The sequence below is a fragment of the Carcharodon carcharias genome, chromosome 21 (genome assembly GCF_017639515.1).
Source record: "Carcharodon carcharias isolate sCarCar2 chromosome 21, sCarCar2.pri, whole genome shotgun sequence".
NCBI lineage: Eukaryota > Metazoa > Chordata > Chondrichthyes > Lamniformes > Lamnidae > Carcharodon > Carcharodon carcharias.
The window spans coordinates 14,706,100-14,720,450 of NC_054487.1; the positions used below are offsets into that span (position 1 = coordinate 14,706,100).

General features: G+C 42.3%; 1 protein-coding gene across 2 annotated transcripts in view; it reads right to left on the reverse strand.

The window, feature by feature from the left end:
* The window catches only part of hipk2 (homeodomain interacting protein kinase 2), a 280,504-nt gene that overhangs the window by 23,083 nt on the left and 243,070 nt on the right, over positions 1–14,351 (reverse strand). The window contains exons 6-9 of one of the 2 annotated variants that reach the window (XM_041216305.1): positions 13,962–14,146; positions 12,703–12,865; positions 5,181–5,307; positions 4,072–4,193 (exon numbers count right to left, since the gene is read on the reverse strand). In XM_041216305.1, the coding sequence (XP_041072239.1) occupies positions 4,072–4,193; positions 5,181–5,307; positions 12,703–12,865; positions 13,962–14,146 (597 nt within the window). Of the gene's footprint in view, positions 1–4,071; positions 4,194–5,180; positions 5,401–12,702; positions 12,866–13,961; positions 14,147–14,351 lie in introns of both variants that reach the window. The other variant, XM_041216304.1, reaches the window with a different exon arrangement.

Below are 14,351 nucleotides of genomic sequence, written 5' to 3' on the forward strand. Positions count from 1 at the left end.
CAAAATGTTAGTGTTTGCAACTGACTTTTTTACTGTATGGTTCAAGTATTTCCATTTCAACTTGTAAAAGGATTAATTTTAACAAACTCCTGATATTTTCAATGCTTCCTTATCAATAACATATAAGTCCAATCCTGCTTCTACTCCCTTTCCTAAAATCCGAATGGAAAAGACTGTAGAGCCTCTAGCCAAGCTCTTCCAGTACTGCTACAAAATTGGCATCTACCTGGTAATGTGAAGAATTGCCCAGGTAAGTCTGGTACACAAAAAGCAGGACAAATCAAACCCAGCCAATTACTGCTCCATCAGTCTACTCTCAATCATCAGTAAAGTAATGGAAGGGGTCATCAACAGTGCTATCAGCGGCAGTTGCTTTGCAATAACTAACTCACTAACGCTCAGTTTGGGTTTTCCCAGGGCTACTCAGCTCCTGACCTCATTACAGCCTTGGTTCAAACATGGACAAAAGAGCTGAACTTCAGAGGTGAGGTGGGAGTGACTGCTCTTGACATCAAGGCAGCATTTGACAGAATGTGGCATCAAGAAGCCCTAGCAAAACTTGAGTCAATGGGAATCAGGGGGAAAACACTCCGCTGGTTGGAGTCATACCTAGCATAAAGGAAGATAGATGCAGTAGTTGGAGGTCAATCATCTCAATTCCAGGACATCACTGCAGGAGTTCCTCAGGATAGTGTCATAGGTCCAACCATCTTCAGCTGCTTCATCAATGACCTACCCTCCATCATAAGGTCAGAAATGGGGATGTTCACTGATGATTGCACAATGTTCAGTACCATTTGCGACCCCTCAGATACTGAAGCAATCTATGTCCAAATGCAGCAAGACCTGGACAATGTCCAGGCTTGGGCTGACAAATGGCAAGTAACAATAATGCCACACAATTGCCAGGCAATGACCATCTCCAACAAGAGAGAATCTAACTATTGCCCCTTGACATTCAATGGCATTAGCATTGCTGAATCCTCCATTATCACTGTCCTAGGAGTTACCATTGACCAGAGACTAAACTGGACTAGTCATATAAATACTGTGGTTACAAGAGCAGGTCAGACGCTAGGGATCCTGTGGTGAGTAGCTCACCTCCTGACTCCCCAAAGGCTATCCATCATCTACAAAGCACAGTCAGGAGTGTGATGGAATACTTCCCACCTGTCGAGATGAGTGCAGCTCCAACAACGCTCAAGAAGCTTGACACCATCCAGGACAAAGCAGCCTGTTTGATTGGCACCCCATCTACAAACATTCACTCGCTGCACCGCCGATGCATTGTGGTAGCAGTGTGTACTATCTACAAGATGCACTGCAGGAACTCACCAAACCTCCTTAGACTGCACCTTCCAAACTCACAACAACTGCTATCTGGAAGGATAAGGGCAGCAGACACTTGGGAACACCAGCACCTGCAAGTTCTGCTCCAAGCCACTCACGATCCTCACTTGGAAATATATCGCTGTTCCTTCATTGTTGCTGGGACAAAATCCTGGAACTTCCTCCTTAACAGCACTGTGGGTGTATCTGTAACACATGGACTGCAGCAGTTCAAGAAGGCAGCTCACCACCACCTTCTCAAGGGCAATTAGGGATGGGCAATAAATGCTGGCCTAGCCAGCGACACCCACATCCCGTGAATTAAAAAAAACATCCATCCCTTGGGTGAAATGTGAAACAGTCCCACCTGCCTGTTTTTGTGAACATAAACAAAAGCATCAAGTTGTTCCGTCAACCAGCACCACTAAAAACAGATTAACTTCATGAAAGAAAGTCATTTTGTGCTGCCTCTTTCCTTGAGCTATCCAAACTAATCCTACTGTCATGCTTTCTCCCCATAGCCCTGTCTGTTCCTCTGCTTCAAATGTTTATCTCCTTCCTTTAAAGATGCAATGCTGACCGCTTCAACCACTATCAGTGGCAAAACATTCCATGCTCCAAAAACCCGCTGGCTAGAGAAATCCTCCTGACCTCTGTCGTTGCACAAAGTGACCATTTCAAATTGATGATCCCACATCACCGACTATCCAATCGGTGGAAATGGTCTTTCCATACTCACTCCAGAAATGTCCTGCATAAAGTTATAATCTTTGTTTATATCTCTTCTCATGCTTCTCTGCTGTAATGGATAAGGGTCCTCTATCCCAATTCCCCTCACATAACTGGTTGCCCATTCCTGGCATCATCTTAATGAATCTACTCTGGATGCTCTCTATGGATTTGTAGGAAAATGTAAAAGATCTATTGCATTATTTGACAAAGAACAGGTGAATTCTCCCTAGTGTTCTGGACAATATTCAGTCTTCAACTAACTACTCAAAAAAAACCCCATAATATTTGGTCAGTATTATCATATTGTAGGAGCTTGCTTTTTGCAAACTGGTTGCCCTGTTCTTAAATTACAGTAGCGACTACACGTCAAAAATACTGCTGTAAAACATCTTGGGGTGTCTTGATGTCATGATAGGCTGTATATAAATGCAAGTTTTTCTTTATTCTCACCCAACATCCAAAGACATTTACTTTCCAACAGACACTATTGAATGAAAGCAAAATACTGCAGATGCTGGAGATCTGAAATAAAAACATGTGCTAGAAAAATGAGTTTCTGTAAAGATCATTGGATAGTGGACAGGAGTGGGACCCCTTTCTAGTTTATTTTCTCCCTAGGGCTCCCAATTGCAGCTGCCACTCAACCATTAGCTCATTTGAGATTCAGCAAAGACTAAGGGCTGGACTTTGGCTACTGAGGCGGGTAGCTCGAGTTGGGAAATTTCTCAACTTGCTGGACCCACTTCGGTAAAAGTCAAATGCATGATTTTTGCACTGGGGAAGTGGGGAGGGGTGGTGAAGGGAGGGTTGTGGGTATGGTGGTTACCGGATATAGTTGGACTAAATTGGATAAAGCTGATTAGAAGCCCATCTCAGTTCCCTGAGACTTCACCCCAGCTGTTTTAGAAGTTATTAGAGCCTCCAGCCCTCACCCCTCACATCTCCACCAACCCCACATGACCCCTCATATCCTCCATGCCAACTTAAGACCCCCTGTCCACCCCCCATGGCCCTTCATACCCGACATGCCAACTCAATGTCATCTCATGCACCCCACCCACCCAACATGGCCCTCATACCCTCCATGTCACTTCCATAGCCACTCACCCAATATCCACCATGGAAAGACCTCAGGAGCCAGGTGGAGATGAAAAATATTGTAAAAATCTAATACAGCTTTCACACTTACACAGTGATAGTGAAAAAAGTTCCCATTCATAAAATCCATTCAAAGCTTTAAAATCTCAAGTGGTTACTCTCTTAAAAAAACAAGCAAACTTTTATTCAGACTGCCCATTGAAGACAGCTAATCCTTTGATAGCCTCTTTAGGGCTGTCAAACAAACTCTGAATTCAGAACCTCCTGCTGAGATAATTGTTGCTTATGAAGTTCAGTCCAGCATTCATAATGGCATAATGGGTAAATGCCAATGAAGAGCTCTATTGAAAGAACATGACCAGATGCTACATTTTTCCCTAACCTATGCCTGTCAATCAAAACAGTCCAGCAGAAGTTTTTTTTAAACTCTCACTGACAGCTTCAGCATTCTTTTTTTAAGTTTTAAGTGCGGGGCATTTAAAAAACTTCAGATCATGACAGTTATACAGACTTATCTGTCCTTCAAGGATGCTTATGTCTACTCCATCAATTTGTGACTCCACACTGCAGGTTAAGTCCCTTGGACCAGCCAAAATGTGATCTGTTGAATTCAGCACTGTGTTCAAATGGCCCTGTTGTGTTTGGGTTTCCGACCTTCTTGAATCATCCCCTGCCCCCTTTCCCCTACTGTCGAAAATTGGATCTGTTTGAAATGGTGGCGAGATTCCACATCTGGGTCCCGCCTGCTATTTTTAAAAGTTTGTAGAGTCTTCCCAACTCCACGAAAATCTAGCCCTACGAATCACATATGAGATCTTCTGGCTTGCAGACCCCATTGTCTATGTTCTATCTGCCATAAAGTGTTTGCTGAATCTTTTCAAAATGTAACACCTTCTTGATCATTCCAACTACCTGTGTCAGGAGGCCAGGCTGGATCTGAAGAGGCTGAGCTCCCGGAGCCTGCGTGACAATAGGAAGAGCATTCTCCATTCGGACCGAGTACCCGGCATGCTTGGTCGGGGAAGCCTGCAACCCTATTGGCACCAATGAGAAAGCACTTAAAATGCAAGAAGAAAAACACACAGAGAATGTTCTGTCTGAAGCAAGTAAAATTCAGTCGAGATTTGATGCACACTATCTTCAAAAACTGTTATGCCTCCAGGTTCCAATGGCAACAGACACCCTCCTGTGCCTCACCCTTTTTCATGTGTAAATGTCAGACTATTTGACCACTGAGGTCATCACAGTTGAGCCAGATCCTGTTCTCACCCAATGCTCATATGCGTGCTTTTCAGCAAATAGTCAGAATGGGAACTCTGTCTGACCTTCTCCTCCACCTCCTTATCACTGGGTGCTGAGGTCAACTGCATAGAATTTACAGCACTGAAGCAGGTTATCCAGCCCTATTGGCCTATCCTGTATGAGTCTCCTCCCACCTTATTTTGTCTTACCCCTTCATCATATTCTCCTATTCCTTTCTCGCTCATGCAGTTATCTAAGGTACTCTTAAATGCATTCAGGCTATCTGCCTCAACTACTCTATGTGGTTGTGAGTTCCACATGCTAATCACTCTATTGGTAATTAAGTTTATCCTGAGTTTCTTAATGGATTTATTTGTAACTTTCTTATATTTATGGCCCCTAGTTTTGAACTCCACCCCAAGCGGAGTTCTATGTCTACTTTATCAAAGCCCTTCATTATTTTTAAGATGCCTATCAGGTCATCCCTCAGTCTTCTCTTTTCTCAAGAAAAGGGTCCCAACCTTTCAAGTCTTTATTGTAATACCTCCCTTCCTCTTTGATGCACAGGCCTGGTATTGATCCTGGTACTCTCCTGGTCTGCTTAGCTGTTTGCTAAATTGGTTGAGTAAACTTGTTGTGGGGGGGGTGGGGGGGTGGTGGAGGAACAGTGGCAGGAGAAACTATTTTTAGTAGAATAGGAAATATGCACCGAGTTATAAAGACGTGAAGTTGCCTAAGCAGCAGGGTGAAGAAATTGAGCCAAACAAAATGCAACTCACCTTGAAATCCAGGCGGGCACACAATCAAGGCCTGTTGGAAGGGATCAGGCCGAGCACACAGCTGCGAGGCTCCCGTCTGCAGTGGCATGCTCCGCTGGGCAACAGCTGCCATGGATGCTGCTGAAGGCTGGTAAAGTGCAGATTGGTAGTTAAGTAAGGAGACATCGGGGTTGGCAAGGGAAAGGGTGGCACTTGTGGATGTGGGAGCCAGGCTGTTGGCCTAAAGGGATGACGGGATTTAATACAAATAATAGGAGATGGTAAGCAAGGCTGTTTGGGGAGGAGAAATTAAAACACAAAAAAAGCACAAAATCTGGATTGAAACAATTTGATTTCCTGCAACGTGGGGCATTGTGGGTCCAAAATGTGTACCATTTTTAAATAAATGGTGAAGAATATACATTGCAATCACCAAATGACTTCATATGTTATTTGCTTTGAAATCAAATTGTTGGAGCCTTGTATTGGAAGAGCAATAAATGTTCAGAAAATCCTCAGTATCTGGCAAACTTCACATGACAGAATATTAATATAGGGCCAAAGTACTGTTTAAAATGGTTACTAACTGTGGAGTATATATTTTCATATGTACCTATAGAAATATCTATTTCTAAGTACAAAACAAGAAACAAAGGGCTAACTTTCCAGTAAATAAGTGATTCATAGATGAATAGCACTGTATTTTACAAATTACTCTTTGAAATCAATGTAAATCCTGTAACATGAATCTAAACATTTAACATTGGAGTACTGGTGGGCACAGGTCTGTCTCTGTATAACACTGAGGCGTAGTACTAGTGGGTGCAGGTCTGTCACTTTGTATCACTGGAATACAGAACCAGTGGGTACACGTCTGTCACTGTATAACACTAGGGTACAGTACTGGTGGGTACAGATTTATCACTATAACACTGGTGTACAGTACTGGTGGATACAGATTTATCACTGTATAACACTGGTGTACAGTACTGGTGTGGACTGGTTCGCTGCCGGAAATAGTGGCACCTGTTTGAGGTGGTTTTAAGTAAAAAACCCAGGGTGCTTATGAACCAACAGCATAATTTATTGCTCAAGAGAGAAACTGTATCCTAACTGCGTAAAGGAAGTGTGGGCAACAATCTTGCAAAAAAAAAAGCATCCTCGTTAACAGCGAGCCTAATAAACTGAAGATTTTCTTGGAAGCTATGATCAATGGACATCTGAAAATCAAGCATGAACATAACCAGCACAGTATTACCTATATTAAACTTACATTACTATGCCACTATTTTGAACTTAAAATCACAGTTAGCCTATTTTTCATTCAAATTTTATTTTCTGCTCTTGAAGTTGCAACTCACTGACGTATTGTCACTCTCCAATACTTCATCAGAGTGACACATCTTAATGGGGGATATTTTACAATGAAGTGCTACAGCTCAACACCTATACTCATTCTATACAACCCTTAATGCCCCCATTAGCACATTCCTTAGATTCACCACCGTCAACACCCCTTTGTCCTTTTGTCTATGACATCTTTGGCAATCTCTTCTTTGCTTCCACCTATCACTGGCCCTCTATCCAGCTCTACCTGTCCCACTACCACCCCCCCTCCTCCCACACCACACTCTACCAGCTTATATTTCACCTCATTTCTCTATTTCCTTAGTCCTGATGACGAGTCATACGTACTCAAAACGTCAACTGTGTTCCTCTCCACAGATGCTGTCAGACCTGCTGAGTTTTTCCAGCTATTTTTGTTTTTGTTACTCATTTTCCAGTTGGAGTCGCTGGACAACAATCAGGAGCCACGGCTGATTTTTATTCCCCTCCACAGTCAAGAGCAGTAAAGCCAATGTTATTGTCCCAATTCCTACTTGAACCAAGATCATCTTAACTGAGCTGATGAAAAATATTGGGTCCACCTTTGAATCTCTCTGAGTTCAATGTAGTTGGTCACTCCTGCAAAGTGCCCCCTGATACACTGTGTTCAGGTGCATGTACTGTCCAATATCTAATCATATCATAATGTAACCCAGAGTGTAAGATTATTTATATGAACTGGGCATTATGTATTTTACATATGTTCTGGCAACTGGTGATCAGATATTAATTGTTAAGAAGCTTTATTTTACATGTAGCAACTGCTCTAATCAAGTCTCACTTAGTTCGCTTAACTTTGCTTCTCTCCATGAACATAAGAAACGTAACACACTTATCTGACTCTGTTTTCCCCTGGTTAGCCTTCTGATTCTGACCAGCTCTGTATTTAAGATGAATGGGCCACTCCTTGTTAGGTTGGCCTCCTTCTCCAAACTTAACTGTATGGACTAACCCGCACATTTGTACCTTTGTCCTCTTTTTCCTGTATCCCTATGAAGTGTTGTTTCCGACTCCTTCTCCCGCCTCCTCCTCCCAACCAGCAGCTGAAATTTTCCCCATTCCAGGATTTGCCAGTAGGCTTATCAACAAACTTGACTCACCTCCTAAGTGGACATTGTCAACAGATACACAATACCATGCTCAAATCAACAGCTCATCCTAATGACAATAGATATGGATGTTCATCATAAATCTCAACAAACTCCCAAAGTCTGAGGCATGGAGACCAATTATGAAGTTCCAGTTGTCAACCTATCTGACATTAGTTAACACAGAATAATAAAGGAATAGGACTAAGCCTCTTAAGCTTGCTCTGCCATTCAATTAGATCATGGCTGACCTGTACCTCAATTCCATTTCCCTATCTTTGCTTTATATTCCTTGATACTCTTACATAACAAAAAAAAAGCTATCGATTTCATCTTGCAAATTTCAATCAATCCCGCTGATTCAGATGCCGTTTGGGACGGAGTGTTTCATATTTTCACTACCTTTTGCAAGAAAAAGTACTTCCTGATTTCACTACTGAATGACCCAGTTATAACTAAGACTACTCTCCATTGTTCTGTTCTGAACTGACTCACCAGAGGAATTAGCTTCTCTGTATCTACCCTACTGAATCCTAAAATCATTTTAAATGTTGCAATTAGATGGCTCTTTGACCTTCTAAACTCAAGGAAATACGAGCCCAGTTTATGCTTGTCCACGCAATTTAACTCTCTAAGACCCAGTATCATTCCAATGAATCTGTGATTTATCTGCTTTCAGCATCGAGCCCAGATCGGTTCACATGGCTCGCTGCCCATTCACCAGCTGAGCCTTTACTTTTTCAGCAGGGAGTCAAACACATCAAAAGACATATACATTCCTTGAATACTGACTAAGCTGCAGCAAGATATAAGGGGAAAAAAACACCATATTTTACCAAATTAGCAAAGGCTTGGCAAAGTGGTTCGCTTTGCTTCTCTCTCTTCCCCCTATAGAGGGGAAAAAGTGTTTGAGATGCAATTGACTTTTGAGCTGATTGGCTCTAGGGCTATTCACAAACTTTAAATGCAGAATAAAACCTTTTCAGATTTTCTGATTCTTTTCAATAGGAGTAGGAACACATCAATCGGAGCATGAAAAGTACAGACAGCTTTTTGAAAATTGAGATTTTTTTCTTCTTTTCTATGGGCTGGAATATCCTTGGGAGTAGTAATGATACTGTGATACTCAAGGGTTAAACTCATGCTATTTTTTACTTTGAAATTGCAAACAGGTTTCAGCTGTTGCTGTGTTCCTCATTTGATTAAGCACAGTCCCTCTCAACCGCACCCTGATTCTTTATCTATTCTTTAATAAAGTGTTTCATTTTATCTTTCTGTTCTTCAACTTGCCCTCCTACTCTCTTCTAAAGGTGTGTTATGGTGACCATAGATGGAAGGAGCCTCCTGTTGCCTTACCTTTTTTGAGCACAGCCCATCCCAAACTTGTCATTTATAAGCATACACACACATGCAACCACACATACATGTGTACACAGAATGCACATATGCGCACACAGAAACACATCTGGACAGACATGCATACATAAATCCACACAGGCATGCTCACACACAATGTTTCAGCAGGGGATACCAGACAGCAATCAGGAGTAGGAACACTTTGCTGATTCTCCACTCCCACCCCAGAAAATGTAAGCCTCCTCTCCCTTCACCAAGATCCAAACTATGATCAGATAACTCAGCACAGAACACACCTGGTATAATTCCAGGGTATATCTGATTTCCAAACTCAAGCCATTTATTTTGAGGAGGTGAGAGGGAGGCATAATGTGCCATACCTCAGATGACTGTGTGCCATTGGAAACAAATCCACAACCTTCCCGCTGGAGGGTGGCTGCTGTTGGAGGTAAGTGAAGGGAAAGAATTACGTTTGAGCTTTGCCACAGCCATAGCAGAGGGTGACTGATTCTACTTACAGCCTCATTCAAATAGAGCTCTGCCTCAGAAGAGACCCCTGCTGGGGGAATGTGATGAGACAACGAGAGAATTTAAAAATAGGAGCAATTAGCAGACTTGCCAATACAGGCACTGACTGCCAGTCCAGCTGTATGACTCAAGTTTAAATTTCAAACTTATCCTTAAAGCCGCTTCTGTTTCAGGGGAAGGGTAGTTCCCAAAGGAGACACAAGTCATACTTTCCGTGGGTAACTGAGCTTTCGTTTTGTGAGTTATATCATGATGATTAATGTGACAAAGAATTTTTGCCAACACAGATGCAGCAGTGCCTCTTTAAGACTGAAACCCCAGTGTGAGCTGTTTTAACATATGGAGTTCCTGTTTACCCAACAGTTAAGTGTTTATTCATCAAAGTGAGAGCTAAGTGACTGGTTTCCAACTGGCCTGTGAATGACCTTGGCAATTCACTATCGCACATGTTTAGCTTTCATTTCAAACATTGTAGTTTTTACAAGGAAGGCCACATTTAGGTTGTTGGGATAGTTAAATGATCAATTCTGGTGAATAACATGAATGGCAAATTAATTTCTTGCCTTTATTTGTCTCCTTCTCTCCTTAAGAGGTTGTCTCTTGCTGGGTTAACATTTATACTGCTTCCAGCTGTCCTCCAGCACCTCAACCAAAATGACATTCTGGCTTCCCCGGCCTTGACATTGTGTTTCTGGCTATTCAACCATGGAAGGAATCCTAGTTCTCACGCCAACACTTCCCAACATAAGTGACTGGCTATCGATTCCCTGTGTAATCCTTTTCTCTAATCCCATGGTGAAGGGGCAGTGAAGTCAACTATCAATTCCAATTCAGCACATACTAGAAATCAGACTTGAGCCGTTCAATTCTACATCAGGCAGATTTACTCCACTGAGGAACCATTTTTAGAATACTGTTTTAAAAGTGATTATGATCACAGGAGCCATGAATTCATTCACTTCTCACAGATATAGTGGATTATGCAGCTTGTGTAAAGCATTTTGTCTTCAGAATCAGTAGCCTAACTGCCAGCCCTTTAATTCTCTCAATATTTGGTGTATTCTGTCAGATTAAGCTAGGACTGATTTTAATGTAAATCTGTACCCCATTCTTTCACCAGTAGAGTCAAAGATAATTTTTTGGGCTGTGATACTCAGAGACACTATCCATCTCTTCCAGCCTACTGATCTGACCCACAGAACAGAGCTCATTCAATTCAATGTCTATCTGTGTGGTCTGACCTTTGTTGTTCATTTAGATCATTTAATGTCTATCTGCCTGACTGGGCTGTATGTTGATCTGGCTTAGATTACTTTATATCTACCTGGCTGGCTCAGAACTGGTTTGACCTATCTTGGATCATTTTGTGTCTATCTCCCTGTGTTAAGCTGGTTCTGAACAATCAGTATAAACATATCTAGCTGTAGACTGCCTCTAGTTTTGATCCTCCAATCTCTAACTACCCAGCGGTGGCTTGTGATGACTTGGTCTAATCACTCTTATTTACCCGCATGTGAACTATGTAGAACTGGTTCAGAACACTCAGACCTGACATCACATGTGAATGCACTCAAATGACAAAAAATTAGTGCGCAAATACAAAGAGCTCATAGAATGTTAGTCTTTTTCTCAGGATGGTTGGAAATTAAAAGTAAGGAAGTGATGCACAACCCTGTCCAGGTTCCATCTGGATCGCTGCATTTGGTTTTGGCTATTAAACCTCAGACAATATGATGGATTTGGAAATGATACAACATAGATTCACCAGAATGATAATAGGACTTAATAATTTTCAAAGACATCAGTCAGATCACCCCTCAATCAAGGGAATACAAACAATATTTATGCAGCCGGTTTTCTAACTTAACCTTTTAGGTCCTACTATCATTCTGGTGAACCTACGTTGTATCAGGCAAGTGATTCAATACGGTAAATACAGAGAAACTGTTTCTTCAGGTGGGGAATCTAGAACAAGGGGGAAAATCTTACAATTAGAGCTAGGCTGCTTAAGAGTGAAATCAGGAAGCACTTTTACACATGAGTAGTAGTGGAAACAGAAACTCCTAGGTGATAAAAGACAAGGTCCACCTAGTTTGTCTTCTACCATTCTCGTAGTCACATGATACAATAATAGAATTGTTGACTAAACACAGTAATTCATTTCTACCAATTAGTCTACAACAGACTCAGACATGACATGGGGATTAATTCAGTGGTAGACAGTTTTGGGAACCATAGGTCCAAAGTTACCAGTTTATTCCAAGACTGCTACACTTACCACATGCCACAACTCAAATTCATTATAAACAGTGCTCCCCAAATGTTATTTTGGAACTCACTCCCCAAAAGGCTAAGGATCATGGAGATCAATTGAAATCTTCAAGACTGCGATTAATGAATTTTTATTAGGTAAGGGTATCAAAAGATATGGAGCAAAGGCAGTTGAATAGAGATGATACAGATCAGCCATGTTCTAACAGAAAGGTGGTAGAGGCTGAATGGGTTGAAAGGCCTACTTCTGATCCTGTAAAATCCCTGGAATTTTCTATTGGTTTCCTATGGTAACTCTGGCTCAGACCTGTGCAACCCGCAGGAAACAAATGGAGACCCCATTATGTGGGGTCTGTCTTTTCCTGGAGTTTACTGATTGCTATGACACCTCTGACCACATCTTACAAAGCAAGGGTCAGCAAGAGGATGGACCCAGGGGTTGGGAGTCCCTAGTCCCTAAACAGGAGGGAGGGGAGTTGAGGGGTGGGGGGACTCTGATTTCCCATGATTACGTAGAACGTGGCATACCAGTGACAATGGGATGCTTGGTGCGGTGAGTCATACCAACTTCCACAAGAGCACCACTAGTGAGGGACAGGCTGGAAAATGGCCTCGAGTTCCCAGTCTTACATGCCACAAAGATATATTTTTCTTCAGTTTCTGTACAGATCAGTCCCCCTTACTGGAGAGATGCCCAAAGCTGATATGTATCTCAACTCTATTTAGCTGCCTCTGTCCCATATTTTTTAACTCCCCTACCTGATAAAAATTTATCGATCTCATTGCTGTGCCTGCAGTACCTCTCCCATAGTAATCAGATGGTCTTCCACTGATCCCGAAATCTAGGGGTTTTTAGCTCCAGTGTGATCATCTTCCCACGCTGAGCTGATGTAGATCATTTGTTCTGCACGTACCTGGTTGTGCACTGTGCTGAGCTGGTTGCTGAAGGTCATCGTTAGATTGCTCGATGTGCTTGGAGCCACATGCGTGATGAAAGGCGTTTTACTCTGGTTCACTGTGTCATACATATTGACTCTTCGCTTGCAAATCTCCATGTTCTGAAAGCAGGACTTGACGCTGAAAGAAAAAGGAAGAACAGTTCAATATTGAGAAGAATATTGATGATTTCGCTCATCAGTTGGTATTTCTGGCACTGGAAATACCAACTATTCTAGTTCCAGTAACTCTCACCTCAATGAATGCAAATTGGGAAAGGTAATAATAAAAACAAGACTCTGGGATTCAACAGATTCATTCAGGGGATAATAAGGCCAACCCTAGTTGCCTTTGTGAAGGCAGTGGTGAACCACCTCCTTGAACCACTGCGGTCCATGTGGTAAAGATGTTCCCACAGTATCGTTAGGTAGGGAGTTCCAGGGTTTTGACATAGTAACAATGAAGGAACAATGATGTATGTCCAAATTGGTATAGTGTATGACCAGCAGGAAAATTGGAGGTGAGAATGTTCTCATGCACCTGCTGTCCTTGTCCTTCTAGATCATAAAGGGGCCGTTGAAGAAGATTTGGCTAGTTGATTCAGTGCATTCTATGGATACTACACGCTGCAGCCATAGTGTGCTAGTGGTGGAGGAGCTGGATGTTTATTCTAGTGGTTGGGTTGCTGATCAAATGGACTACTTTGTCTTGGATGGCGTTGAGCTTCCTGAGTGTTGGTGCAGTTGTACTCATACAGGCAAGTGGAGAGTTTTCTATCACGTTCCTGATTTGTGCGATTTCTGTTACAAATTTCAATTCAATTTAAACCACTTGATTAGATTATAGCCTTGTAAACTCTCAAGAGTCTCCCAGAACAACTGATAAAATGTGCAGAGAAAATCCACAGCTTGGAGCTTTATAAGTTTAAAGCAATTGTAAAAACAACCAAAGGAGACATGAGAAAATCGTTTACGCATATCAAATGGTTAGGATCTGGAATGCACTGTCTGAGAGTGCAGTGAAGACAGATTCAGTCATGGTTTTCAAAAGGAACTGGATAATTATCTGAAGAGAAAATATTTGCATGGCTACGAGGAAAAGGCAGGGAAGCTGGACTGGCTGAGTTGCTCTTGCAGAGAGCTGGCACGGACACTGACATCCTCCAGACACTTGTCACTTTGCAAGAGCTCAGATGTGGAAGAATTTAGGGAACCTGCCCTGGAAGGAGAGAACGTACTGTGTGCTATGAGGAAAATCCAGTAGGTGGGTCATCATTACAAAGGGATGGCTCAGTGTCTCGATCGGTGTAATTCTCTTGTCTGCGTCAATGGTCAACATCTTCTTTAGCAGATCAATAAACTCCCGCCTGTCTGCCTTCTCTGCCAACATCTCACTTCCCTCCAAATCTGTCGTCATGTTCACCTGCAAGGGAAAGGCTGACATTAGGTGGGAAGTTGTTTTTTCCACAGTGGAATGATGCAAGCATGCAGTGACAACAATTACAGCGGATGTTCACATTCTCCGCTGCATTCCCACCCACAAGGTTCTCCACAGGATGGCAATGGTAGGGGCTTTGTAACAAGCATGCAACATTTGTCATCAGCAAAAGAGGGTAAAAGGGAGAGGT